The following is a 14508-nucleotide window of genomic DNA, read 5'->3' as shown; positions in this document are numbered from 1 at the left end:
CTCTGTGCTGACAGTTCCGATCCTGGAGTCTATTTCAGATTCTGTGTCTCCCCCTCTCTCTCTGCCCCTCCCCTGCTTGCACTCTGTCTCTGTCTCTTAAAAGTAAACATTTTTTTAAAAAAACCTATATTTAAGACAATAGAGCATATTGATTTCATGAAGGCAAAAAAAATATACAAAATAGCATTAACAATACCATTCCTCCCGAAACCGTGGAATATACAATAACTGCTGAAACTCTTAATAGGAATTGGAATCAGGAGGTTTTAGGGTAGCAATATAAATTTATAAAGAAATGTTCCATAAATGATTGCCTTTGCAGGAGTGACTACGTGGCTCAGTTAAGAGTCGGACTTCAGCTCAGGTCATGATCTCACGGTTTGGGAGTCTGAGACCGACGTCAGGTTCTGTGCTGACAGCTCAGAGCCTGAAACCTACTTCAGATTCTGTGTCTCCCTCTCTCTTTCTCTGCCCCTTCGCCACTAGTACTCTGTCTCCATCTCTCTCAAAAATAAACATTTAAAAATTTTTTTAAAAAATAATTGCCTTTGCAATCAAGATTAATCTTATTTATGAATCAACTCCAAACTTTTCTTCAAATGATATGATCTTAGTCTCTAAGGTCAATGCTAATTATTTGAAACTACCAAAAACTATCAAAGAAAGGCCAAGAGAAAAAAAGCGTCATGACATTTCTCCATTTTAAAATGCCCTTCTCTTCCTATTCTCAGCTTGGTAAAATTCTATTCACCTTCAAGACTCAGTATAATGTTACATTCTCTAATCCACATCCACAGCCACTCAGGCAAAATTCATCATACCCTCCACAGGCAGGGTTCCTTCTTAGCAGTCTCTTCATGAGTCTTAGCCCATAAGATAAAGTCAAACAAATAGTCATTTATGTATCTGTTTTACTAGATTTTTTACTCCTTGAGGACAGCAATGTCTTGTGTTTGTAACCTCAGTGTTTAGCAAGTTTCCCAATACTCAATGCTCCCAGTAATTGTGTTTAAAAAATAAACGTAAAAAAAGGAATTTCATCTTCAAAACTTTAAGTGTCATAAAATTTTTATCTATTGCATATATAATCTGAGAATCTCTATATTATCCAAAGTGATTCACAGAGCCCTAAACCCACTGCAAATTAAGGAAACTCACCATGAGTTACTGAGATTTGGTAACAAAGTTATTAAATGGGTACAAAAAAACCCCACCCAAACCACTATTTGAATAGAATGCTTATTGTAAGGACCTGTTGGGAGCCTGGGTGGCTCACTGGATGGGTGTCCAACTCTGATTTCGGCTCAGGTCATAATCTCACAGTTTGTAAGGCTGAGCCCCACATCAGGCTCCACGTTGACAGCACAGAGCCTGCTGTCAGGGATTCTTTTTTTTTTTTTTTTTTTTTTTAATTTTTTTTTCAACGTTTATTTATTTTTGGGACAGAGAGAGACAGAGCATGAACAGGGGAGGGGCAGAGAGAGAGGGAGACACAGAATCGGAAACAGGCTCCAGGCTCTGAGCCATCAGCCCAGAGCCTGACGCGGGGCTCGAACTCACGGACCGCGAGATCGTGACCTGGCTGAAGTCGGACGCTTAACCGACTGTGCCACCCAGGCGCCCCTGCTGTCAGGGATTCTGACAGGGATTCTCTCTCAAAATAAATAAACTTTAAAAAGAAAAAAAAAGAAAAAGAAAAAAAAGGACCTCTTATGAGGACAAATAATCATATTTTATCTTTTGTAGGATTTCCTATTTCTGACCACCAAGTCTGTTTATATTAACAGATCTGTTGTTTGCAGTAAGTTTCATTTTGAGAGACTAATATCATTTGGGGATCTAATCTCCCAAAAGAATTTCACTTCTCAAAAGCCTTTAGGTTTTCCTTCCCACAGCCAAGAGCACATATAGCTAACTGCATAGCAAGGCACCTACTAACAATTGATTAAATTACACTTGCAAGTGTTATTTATTAATTAATGCTCACTGGTAAAGAGGGTAAAAAAGTAGACTGTGTTACCAAATGCCTACCTCTACATCATTCCTAGACATTTCAAAACTTGCTGACTGAGGTTCAGTTTCAACTCTGCCAGGATCCACTGAACTTGTATGTCTAAGCTTGATAGCCACATCTTGTTCTTCCTAAGTAAGGAAATATAAAACAACAAGCCACTGTAACCAAAAATACATTAAAACACTTCACCTAAAGAATAGAAAATCAAGATTTGGGTAGATTATAACATGGAAGTAATTAAAGACTTCTTCAATGACCACCTAACTCTCCTTCCTCCTCTCTTTCATCATCAGAGACTCAGGAAAGGTTGGGCAACTTGCCAGCCTGAGTCTGGTTGGAAGAGAAATCTGAAAAATCACTTTTAATTTCCAAGGTGTTTTACGTTTATTCTCTCATTTTACTTTCATTGGAACTCTCTCAGCTAGATTTGTCAAGAATCATTATTCCTACTTTCTAAATGAGGAAACAGGGACCTAGAGATGTTAAATGACATGGCCAAGGTCTACACTAAGCTTGAAGTGTTGGAACGCCAACTGCTTTGATAACGCCATTGTGAAACACTAGAGGAGTCTTGAGAATAGAACTGTGGTATCAGGGGAGAAAAGACCATATTGATAGCTAAACCTTCTCTTGCTGCACACTTCATCCCATTTTCTCAGTTACAGGGTATGTTCTACTCCTAAACCCTACTTAAGGGATCTATAAAGAAGAATCAGATTACATTTTTAAACTTGATAAAATTCTAACAGTGGTGGCCTTCTCACCACTGCCATCAAAAGCAGAAGTCAAATACAAATGTATCTCTTATGCCATCTACCCATTATTGCCAAATAAAAAAGAATCCACTGAATCCGTAATGCGGAAAGCAACCAGCATGTATTGACTTCCACTGTGTTAAAAACTGCGCTAATTGTTTTACAAATACTTTCAATTTTCACAACTCTATTAGGAAGACATTACTATCTCTGTTTTAGATAAGTTCGGATCTAATAAGTGATTTTCCCAAAGATCCCAAAACCACAATGACAGCAACAGATACCCAATTTTTCTAAGTTTCTAGTCTATGCTATTTATACCACATATTACTACCTCTTTTTTTAGCAGTCTTCCTCTTAGAATCATGAAGTCTTTTGTTGTGACAGACAGGCACACACATTCATTTTCCTATAGTCTGGAGGCTTTAGAGCAGCAGATTTTTGAGGTAGATCATTTATTCTGGAAAGACTAGTTTCAGATGTTTGATTTCACCAGGAAGTAACAATCCTCTGTGAAATGCAATCCTCTCTCCATGCAGGGTTCCCAACCCCAACGTAACATTACAAAAGTAATTCCTGAATGACTCACCATTGTGCTTATTTTCAAAACAATTCATACCTTTATATAGCAAACTTAGAGTGGGCCCACGTACTTAAATATTACCAAGACTAATACTGAATCACATTTCCACATTTTAAAGGTAGATTAGGGACTAAGTCACAAATTGTTTATTTTTTAATTACTCTACCTGGAAAATATGACCAAAATATTTCAGAAAGTACTATTTCTCAGTGGGTCACTGGCAAGTCAGTCATAATGATAAACTCTGAAAACCTGAAATACATGAAAACTATCCAAATAATTTTTCAAACTCTGATTCCCCTGTGATCTATTGAAACTTACTTTTTTGTCTTCTAAGAGTTAATCAATTATCTTGAAAAATTCCTATGTTCAATAAAAAGAGGCACAGAAAGAATAAGATTCTATTCACCGTTTCAGAAGGCTTCAATGTGATCTTTTTTAATTGTTCAATTTCATTGTCTTTCTGTATGTTACTGGAGAGCAGTCCCTTCAGCTGTATTTCTAAAGCTGCGACCAGTTGATCGCGTTCTTCTCGCCACTTCTGAAGGTTATCATCTTTCTCTGCCAGTTGTACTGTAAGTATTTCCTAACCAGAAAATGGAGCAAACGTTATAAAACTAAAAATTTTTTGAAATTTTTATTAGAAATAACACAACCATGAATAAGACATGTACCAAATTACATGGTTTTGGCTAGATACTTGTAAAACAAAATACATAATGCCTTTAAATATATTTAATGTCCACATGCTGTATTTATCACTATCCCACCTCATTTCAAAAATCAGCTTACTGGTCACTTCTTTCAACAATTATGGCTTTTAAACTAATACTAGCATTTCCCCCAATATTTTGGAAGTGAGAGGTAAAATTACAGTAAAACAAATGACAAAACTAATAGCAACAAATAACAGAGAAATGAAAATTTAAAATATCATTTTCAATGTCTTCAAAAACCATGAAATAGTGGTGAAGTAACAAAACTACATGCAAGACCTAAACATGAGAAGCTGCAAACCACTGCTGAAATTAAAAATGCTTCAATAAATAGAGAGATAATCTGTGCTCAGTGATCAAAAGACTCAATAATGTTAAGATGTCAGTCCTCCCTAAACAGATCTATAGATTCAGAGCAATTCTGATTGAAATCCAGGCAGGTACACATGTGTGTATGCATGTGTGCATGCGTGTGAGTGTGTGTGGAAACGGGAAAGCTCACTATCAAAGTTATGTGGAAATGCAAATTATCCAGGATAGTCAAAATTATTTTGAAAATGAAGAACAAAGTAGGAGCAAACACATTGTCATTTCAAGCCTACTATGATAATCAAGACAGTGTGATACTAGAATACACTGCGATCAGTGGAACAGAAAAGAGGGTTCATAAGTGCATGGTCAACAGACATTCTACAATAATGCCAAAGAAAGAACAGTCTTTTCAACAAAGATTGCTTACAATAGCCAAATGGAAAAAAAAAAACAAAAAAAAAACAAAAAAACAAAAACCCAAACCTAATCTCACACCATATACAAAAATTAACATTTAGCCAACTGATTTATGACAAAAGTGGCAGAGCAGTGAGAAAGAAACAGTTTTTTCCAATGAATACCACCAGGAAAATTGGTAATCCACATTAAAAAAAAAAATCTGGATGCCTCACTCATTCCAACACAACACTCAATACTAGAATCAAAATATGAAAGGTAACACCTTAACAGGAAATGGTATGAGAACATCTTCATGTCTTTGAGGTTAATAAAGGAAAAGATTGGGAAAATGAACTGAAGAATATTTAAGAACTTATATTCATAAAAAGGCATTAAGAGAGTAAAAAGTAAACCAGAGACTGAAGAAAGGCACTTGAAACACATGACAAAGGGCTTCTATCCAGAAAGTATAAGGAGCTCCTATGTATCAAGTACAAAAAGCCAAACAGTCAGATAGGAAAAAGGCAAGGGGACCTGTATGTAACCTTCAACTTCATTAGTACTCAGGGAAAAGCACCTTAAAATCATAAGAAATAACCAACACCACCATATGTTGGTAGGAATATACAGCAACTCCAGTACTAGAATATAAATGGGTACAGCTACTTTGAAAACCTGACATTCTACCAGAGTCCCACACATGTATACCCTATCATCCAACACTTCTGTTCTTGGGTAAATACGCAATAGAAATGCATGCACATGTGCACCGAAAGTAATGTGTAAAAAAATGTTTATAAGAGAATTTACTCATAATAGCTCAAAACAGAAAATAATACACATATCTTCAACATTAAAATGATTAGGCTGTGGTATATGCATACACTGCAATATTCAGCAAAGACAATGGACTAATTCCAGCTCCGTGTGGCATGAATAATTCTCACAAACATAACAGTGACAGAAGCCAAGTACAAACAAATGCATCCCATACATTTCCATTTACATAAAATTCAAAAATGGTCAAAACTAAAGTACAACATTAAAAGACCCAATAGTTGGGGCACCTGTGTGGCTCAGTCAGTTAAGCATCCCATTCCTGATTTCCGCTCAGGTCATGACCCCACAGTTCATGAGTTCAAGCCCCGCATGTGGCTCTGTGCTAACAATACAGAGCCTGCTTAGGATTCTGTCTCTCTCACTCTCTGCCCCTCCCCCACTTGCGTGCGTGCGTGCCCGCGCGCTCTCTCTCTCTCACAATAAATAAAAATTAAAAAAAAAATAAATAAATAAATAGAAGAGGACCCTTCTAAGGTACCTCTGGAGTAATCTATTTCTTGAACTGGATGGTACTTAAGTAGATACTGATTTTACAAATATTTCCCGAACTATTGTTTGTTTACTTACTGTATTATATGTGACAATTTAATTTTTTTTTAATTTTTTTTTAACTTTATTTTATTTTTGAGACAGAGAGAGACAGAGCATGAAGGGGGGAGGGTCAGAGAGAGGGAGACACAGAATCTGAAACAGGCTCCAGGCTCTGAGCCGTCAGCACAGAGCCCGACGCGGGGCTCGACTCAGGACCGCGAGATCATGACCTGAGCCGAAGTCGGCCGCTTAACCGACTAAGCCACCCAGGCGCCCCATATGTGACAATTTTAAAAATTAACAATTTATAGGGGCGCCTGGGTGGCGCAGTCGGTTAAGCGTCCGACTTCAGCCAGGTCACGATCTCGCGCTCCGTGAGTTCGAGCCCCGCGTCGGGCTCTGGGCTGATGGCTCAGAGCCTGGAGCCTGTTTCCGATTCTGTGTCTCCCTCTCTCTCTGCCCCTCCCCTGTTCATGCTCTGTCTCTCTCTGTCCCAAAAATAAATAAACGTTGAAAAAAAAAATTAAAAAAAAAAAAATTAACAATTTATATATCTTAAAATGGCAGAAACATACATCCTAGATATGATGGTAAAGAAATGTATGGGAGAAAGAAGGAAGCTAGCTTTCTCAAGGATTGCAAAGTAGGTTTCCTTGCTAGCATTGCTGCCAATGACTGGGACCACTGACTGAGAAAGAAAATAGCCCTGATTCCTGTTTTTAAATTGGAGTGACTCAAAGCCAGTAGTTTTGATTTCACTTCTTGCCTCTTACTATTGCCCAGGAAGGAATGATGGGCTGTGGGACAGAAGCAGAGAACTAGAAGCAACCTTTCCTTTTAAGACAAATGTAGCAGCAGAATCCAGCTCAACCCACCACTTCCTGAGGATACCTTCAATCACATGGAATTGGCACATGAAATACATTACCATCTCAGAGCCGCAGTAACGACAAGTGTTAGTCTCACACGATTTAGCATGTGACCAAAAGAGTCAAGACTCTAAGGAAATGACAACTAATGTCATATTGTATTCCAGATGATATTCTGGACCCAGAAAAAGATATTAGTGGGAAAACTGATGAAATTCTAATAAGGTCCACAATTTAGCTAACAGCACTGCAATAATGTTAATTTGTTGGTTCTAATCCTTGTACTGTTGTTATGTAAGGTGCTAACATCAGAAGTTAGTGGTTAAGGGGGCGCCTGGGTGGCGCAGTCGGTTAAGCGTCCGACTTCAGCCAGGTCACGATCTCGCGGTGCGTGAGTTCGAGCCCCGCGTCGGGCTCTGGGCTGATGGCTCAGAGCCTGGAGCCTGTTTCCGATTCTGTGTCTCCCTCTCTCTCTGCCCCTCCCCCGTTCATGCTCTGTCTCTCTCTCTGTCCCAAAAATAAATAAAAAACGTTGAAAAAAAAAAAAATTTAAAAAAAAAAAAAAAAAAAGAAGTTAGTGGTTAAGTATACAGGAACACTCTGTATAAGTTTTGCAACTTTCCTATAAATAAAATGATTTCAAAATAAAAAGGTAAAATTATTTTAAAAATTTAGTGGGAAAATCACCCTTACCTTATGGAAAATTACCATCCTATTTTTATAGGAAAGCTTAGCTATTAGCTATAAAATTCTGTCATAAACAAAAAAATACCAGCAATGACAATGTGATACTGCCCAATTACTATGATAGTAAAGAGAAAACGAGGTTTTCATTTAAAGATAGTGTCAATGTGTCGCTCAAGAGTTTTCCTAGGACCAATGATGCCTTTTAACTTCTTTTTTTTCTGTTGGCAACATAAGGTGCTAAACATACTAAGCAGTCAATTAAAACAGGAGGGGAAGAATAAGCTAAGATAGAATGCTGTAAGAGCTACAGCTGGTCAATGTAAAACTGAAGGTCATTTCTACCTGTAGTCTTCTAGAAACTATTTGGTTGACTTTTTAAAAGTCCTGATAAAATCAGCTTATGAGGTAAAATACACACACCATGTTAGTAGAATCTACAGTTGAAAATGCAAAATCTTATAATATAGTAAGGATCACCACTGTAGCAATCAAAAGGAAGAGACGTTTAAGTTCTGTATCCAGATACTGAGATGTAATTAGGCATTTTCCCAACCTGCTAAATGGACTGAAAAAAGTTAAAATAAGAACATAAGTGAACTTCAAAATTGGGACGGAAAAGTCATCTTACAAATAGACTGCTTTTTAAAAAAAGCCAAGAAAATCAGGCAGCCATGTAAAGACTGATAAGAACCCCAGGGATAAATTTAACAAACCAAAGAAAGCTGGTAAAATACATCAAAGATAAAGTATAATTGTTACCCACCAGTTCATTTTGTTGCTTTAAACAACGCTCTCTGTCTTCAGCATATTTTTTCATCTCTTTGTTTCGTAGATTCTCAGCTTCTTTTGCTTGAGTGACAAGCATCATTTTTTCTTCTAGCCATTTCTTTCTATCAGCTTTATATTTATGTTCAGATTCCTATATATATAAATAGTACAAGTAACTATCACATGAATAAGTAATAGTCGGTAAATGTATTTTTATAACATATTCATATAACCCATCACTTTTTTTACCTTTTTGAAAACTTAAAAATAAGCATTTTTCACTAAACAATGATAAGAACAGAGTTTATTTTGGATTATAGAATGAATGCTGCTGGTTTCCTTTTCTAAATGGACTTCATTTTATAAACTTTATTTTGCTATGAAGTCCATTTAAGGACTCTCCTTCATCAGTGACCTTAAGAAGAAATAAACAACTTCTATTTCTGAAAGAGTTACAAAGACCCAAGTCTTTCTAAACACCAGAAAACAAACAAAAAAAAAAGACTTGGTTTGTGATGGTTATTTCTTTTTTTTTCAAATTTTTTAATATTTATTTATTTTGAGAGAGAGAGAGAGAGTGTAAGCAGGGGAGGGGCAGAGAGAGAAGGAGACACAGAATCTGAAGCAGGCTCCAGGCTCTGAGCTATTAGTACAGAGCCTGACACGGGGCTTGAACCCACAAACCGTGAGATCGTGACCTGAGCCAAAGTTGGACGCTTAACTGACTGGGCCACCCAGGGGCCCCCATGACGGACATTTCTAATTGCATGATATCAAAAATAAAATAGTCCTGGGTATACAGGATGCCAAATAAAAAACAACTTGTACAACAGGACGTTTATTAATTTGAGGAACACTGGGAATAGCTAGACTGAAGTAATTTCCTTTCCAGAATTAGAAAGTTTACAATCTAAGATATGTGATTACGTCATTTGAGGACAACATAAAATAAACCAATATGAACTTAATATGAACATTCTCAATATAGTTAATATATTTTTTCATAAATAATGCAGTATTTACTTTGTTTTAGCTGCTTTGGAGTTTTCCCAACAGCAAGGGTAAATTTTAGAATACAAATTAACAGTTAACAAAAGAAAATATTCTTTATTTATTCAGTATCTGATTATATATGTAGCATGAGTTTAAGAAAACCATTTAGGTACAGCCAACTTTTTAAAATCATTATTATCCTTTCTTCAATTTCAAAACCAGTCCTTTCTAATCAAATGTAGAAAATTTTAAGTAGTATTTGGTAAACCCCATTAGAAAAATATTTCCCGAGGAAAAAAAAAAAAGAAAAAAAAAAAAAAAAAAAGAAAAATATTTCCCCCATATGTTGTATGCCTTACAGTATTTAGAGTTGAACATGGAAAAAATATAAACACAAAACAGAGTATCTTCTATATGATGCAGTTTCAAATATATTCCAGTGTCCACATACACAACTGTATTCTTTTCCAACTTCATAACTGAAAATTAAAATGATTATTTACAAAATAATCTTCCTAACAGTCCTCTTCCCCACAGCAGAATTTGATGACTCAGAAGCTTAAGGAGTAGAAAAATAGGTACAAACACATAAGAAGTTGTGATTTAAGAATTAGATATATAGAATATAAAAATGAACACCCAACCACTGTATTTTCCTAGGCACTAACAGTGATTTGTATCTTGAGAATTTCCACGCCATGTCATTTCAATGTATACTGAAAAATTATACCTATATGCTAAACATTTTCCAGGAGTATTTCACCCATATCTAAATTAATTATAAACTATTTGCCGAATTCTCTCTCATGAGAAATACAATGGAGAGATACATACACACATAAAATCGTACCTGTAACTCATCCTGAAGCTTACTGAGCTTTTCACTAAGTACATCTGTGTTATCCTCAAGTTCTTTATTTGACCTTTGATTACTTCTGTCTTCCAGATCTTTGCATTTTTCCTTCCATTTTTCCAATTCTAATTTGAAAACATAAATTTATTTTTTAAAGCATATGAAAAAGTTATACCATACAGAGATACCTGTGGCATGAGATACAGACAAGAATCAGCAGAACCCAGAAGAAAAAACATAAACCCAGATGAGAACAGAGCCAATTCCAAGGACTTCATTTTTAAGAGTTCTTACCAAATCCAAATTCTTAGAGAAGAGAAAGTACAAGGAACTCTCAAGAACCCACTGAATAGTGTTCAGAGTATACAGTGTTAAATACATCTTAACCTTAATTATGTAGGAAACTTCTCAAAAATAAAAAATAAAATAAACCGTGATGGTATTCTGAAGGATAGAATCAGGATATTTACTGACATAAACATATAAGATGATACTAAAAAGCTGGACAGAGGTGAAACTCGATTGAGAAATTTATTCTTACGTCTGGGAAATATTACAAGCTATCATCCAGTTATTATGAAAGTGTCCTTACTCCTTCTTTACTACATATAATTTTACTTAGACAAAACAATTTTCACCACAATGGAAAACAGCAAGTGATAGGACATTCGGAAAACACGCCAATACTTTTATTACACTCAACTCCTTCTAAAAGGGAAAGAAATCTAGGAAAATACAGAGAAGAAAATACAGACCTTGAGATATTTAAGCAACCATGTTTTACCTGTAGCCAGTCTTTCGGCTTCCTCTAATTTCACCTCGAGCACTTGATCTTGTTCTGCCTGAGTTTGTTCCTGTTCTTCCAGTGTCATTCGCATGTCTTCAATTATTTTCTCTTTAACATTTAGATCTAAAAATTTGAGGAGAACATTTTAGAAACTACTAACATGTACATCTAGCTATCCAATTTTTCTTGAGTTCTTCTAAAATTAAAATACACTTTTATTAACTACAATAGAATCTGAGTTCCACATAAAAGCTTGGTCTTGTTCACTGCTGTACCTCAATGCCTAGAACAGTACTGGCACATATGAAGCACTAAATAGGTATCTGACATACAGATAGATACTTGAATGATTGCAAGAATGGATGGATGGAAAAGAAACTCTTTTCAGATAAAATTAACAATTTTTTATAATATCAAACTATTGGTACTAATAAACACAAATCTCGGGGCTTAGAAAAACCATTATTTGCAAAACATTCATTTTCAGTATAATATTCTCAAACCAAAAGTAAAACGTTTACCTCCTAAAAACAAAAAGGGCTCAATCCCAATTTGACTTTTTTTTTTTTTTAGATCTCAAGTAATTATTTTTTTCTACAAAAATTTCCAAAGCCAAATATTTACTTCTAGTATTTTTAAAATCAGCTCTTCAGGAATGACTGTGCTATTAGCCTTACCAAAATTGTCTCTGGCCCTTAAAAAATGACAATAATGACATAAACAATTCTATTTTAATGCTGCCTGCCAGAAAGAGGGAAAAAGGAAAACGTGGTCTCTGGTGACGGCCACATTTGTAGCAGGGCACTACTACAAAACTTACCAAAACTATTATTACTGATGCCAGAGGTAATAAACCTCTAGATGCATATAGTTCAACCTCAGGTCACTGAACATTAAAAATGACAAAAATCTCAAAAGGCCTTCTCAAAGTGCACATAAAGCAATTAAGAAAATAAAGACAGGGGCGCCTGGGTGGCGCAGTCGGTTAAGCGTCCGACTTCAGCCAGGTCACGATCTCGCGGTCCGGGAGTTCGAGCCCCGCGTCGGGCTCTGGGCTGATGGCTCAGAGCCTGGAGCCTGTTTCCGATTCTGTGTCTCCCTCTCTCTCTGCCCCTCCCCCGTTCATGCTCTGTCTCTCTCTGTCCCAAAAATAAATAAACGTTGAAAAAAAAAATTTAAAAAAGAAAATAAAGACAAAACACTAAGAAAACATTATATGAGTAATTTTTAGTATTTCTGTCCATTTATGTAAGCTGCCAGGAGTGCTAATAAAACAGAATTCCTCCTAGGATCAAAAGGAGTCTTAGTATTATTATCTAAACTCTTTCTTTTAAAAAGTATGATTTGCAAATATATTCAGATTATACAATTAATTAATTAAAAGTTTATTCAAAGAACCCCTTCTCTCTTCCACCCCAGATTTTACTCTAAACTAGAAGGCTAGAAAGAAAAAGGTTTAAGTATCTAGTTACCAATTAGGAAAGTCCCAGGACACCAATGACAATTTCACTAATGACTATTATTATTTGAAAGGTAGGTGTACTTAAAAAAAAGAAAGAATTATTTTATCAGTCACTACCTCCAATAATATACACTTCATTTCAGGAAGCAATCCAGAAATACAATGAATGAAATAAAATGAAATAAAGCAGCATGAGGACAGCTATGAGACAGCTATCTCTTCACTGCTATCTAAAGATAGCCGTGAGCTGCCACAGCTAAATAAATGCCTATCAAATAAGCCAGCAACCAAGCATTAAGCATTGAGGGGAGAGCGTCACTAGAGCTATGGTGTCCTAGGAAGGCTTCAAGGAATAAAGGCTTCAACATAACATTTGTGAACAAGTAGGAAGTAGAAAAAAGGGCCATCACGTACACGAGGCCAGGGAGAGAAATAAATATAAACGCCATCAAAGACTCCAGATTAGAAATACTCACTTATTGATAGTTAAAATTTATTTCAGAATATACACCAGATGTACACGGACCAACTACAGAAGCATGAAACCACAGGACACCAGTTTCACATATCACACTGGCAAAAGTCCGAAGTTTGGTAACACCTGATACTGGCAAAAATGTGGGGAAACAGGCATTCTATGCACTATTTTACTGTGAATATAAACTAGTTTAATCACGTTAGGGAGCAATTTAGCAATATTTATCAAAATTTCAAATACTCATCATTTGGACCAACGATTACAACAATTGGGCTGAGACTTTTCCTTACAAATATATTTACATGTATCCACACTTTTGTACAAATTTATTCATGGTAATGTCTATAACAACAAAAAAACAATGTCTGAAATAACCAAAAGTATTTTTTTCATCAAAAGAGTTCATATTACTGGACACTAGATTATAAATGTGTTGTTAATTTTCTTAAGTATGATACTGTATTTATGTAAGATGATTCCTTACCTTATGAATTTCATGATAAAGTATTTAAGCGTAAAGTATCATTGATGCCTGCAAATATCTTTCAAGTTGCTCAGTTTTATACATGCATATTAGAGAAAGAGACAAGAGCCAGAGACAGATGCAAATGTGACAAAATATTTAAAAACAGTGAATCTAATAAAGGGTATTCAAGTGATCTTTACTTTCTGATTCCTTCACAAATGTTTATTTCTTAATTAAAATTTGAGAAAAATAGGAATAATGATTCCTACTTTATAAGCAATTGAAATTGTCCCTTAAATTAGCATATAATATTCTCTACTAGATTTTGACATTATGTTTCATTTATGATCAACACCATGTCTTCAGGCAAATGAGGGACTCCGCTCCTTGCAATAGTGTATATTAAAATCAGTTTTATCTCCTCTATCCTAATAAATTGTATTACATTACTTAAGGCTTTCTTTCAAAGGAATAAAATTTTCTTTTCCCATTAAAAAAGGGGGGGGGGGCGCCTGGGTGGCGCAGTTGGTTAGGCATCCGACTTCAGCCAGGTCACGATCTCGCGGTCCGTGAGTTCGAGCCCCGCGTCAGGCTCTGGGCTGATGGCTCAGAGCCTGGAGCCTGTTTCCGATTCTGTGTCTCCCTCTCTGTCTGCCCCTCCCCCGTTCATGCTCTGTCTCTCTCTGTCCCAAAAATAAATAAACGTTGGAAAAAAAAAATTAAAAAATAAATAAATAAATAAAAAATAAAAAAGGGGGGGGGGTGCCGCCTAGGTGGCTCAGTTGGTTGGGCATCCAACTTCGCCTCAGGTCATGATCTAACCATTCGTGGGTTCGAGCCCGATGTCAGACTCTGTGCTGACAGCTCAGACAGCAGCTTGGAGCCTGCTTCAGATTCTGTGTCTCCCTCTCTCTCTGCCCCTCCCCCACTCTCTCTCTCTCAAAAATGAACATTAAAAAAAAGGTCATATTAAATACAGTATGATATATCAATAT

General features: G+C 36.1%; 1 protein-coding gene across 4 annotated transcripts in view; it reads right to left on the bottom strand.

The window, feature by feature from the left end:
• The window catches only part of KIF20B (kinesin family member 20B), a 77899-nt gene that overhangs the window by 12332 nt on the left and 51059 nt on the right, over positions 1–14508 (bottom strand). For all 4 annotated transcript variants that reach the window (XM_045438166.1, XM_045438168.1, XM_045438167.1 and 1 more), the window contains exons 25-29: positions 11105–11230; positions 10318–10445; positions 8470–8625; positions 3762–3938; positions 2032–2142 (exon numbers count right to left, since the gene is read on the bottom strand). In XM_045438166.1, coding sequence (XP_045294122.1) covers positions 2032–2142; positions 3762–3938; positions 8470–8625; positions 10318–10445; positions 11105–11230 — 698 coding nt within the window. The remainder of the gene's footprint in view (positions 1–2031; positions 2143–3761; positions 3939–8469; positions 8626–10317; positions 10446–11104; positions 11231–14508) is intronic.

This window comes from Leopardus geoffroyi, chromosome D2 (assembly GCF_018350155.1).
Source record: "Leopardus geoffroyi isolate Oge1 chromosome D2, O.geoffroyi_Oge1_pat1.0, whole genome shotgun sequence".
Lineage (NCBI taxonomy): Eukaryota > Metazoa > Chordata > Mammalia > Carnivora > Felidae > Leopardus > Leopardus geoffroyi.
The sequence above is the reverse complement of the archived record's forward strand: the minus strand, read 5'-3'. Positions and strand labels throughout refer to the sequence as shown.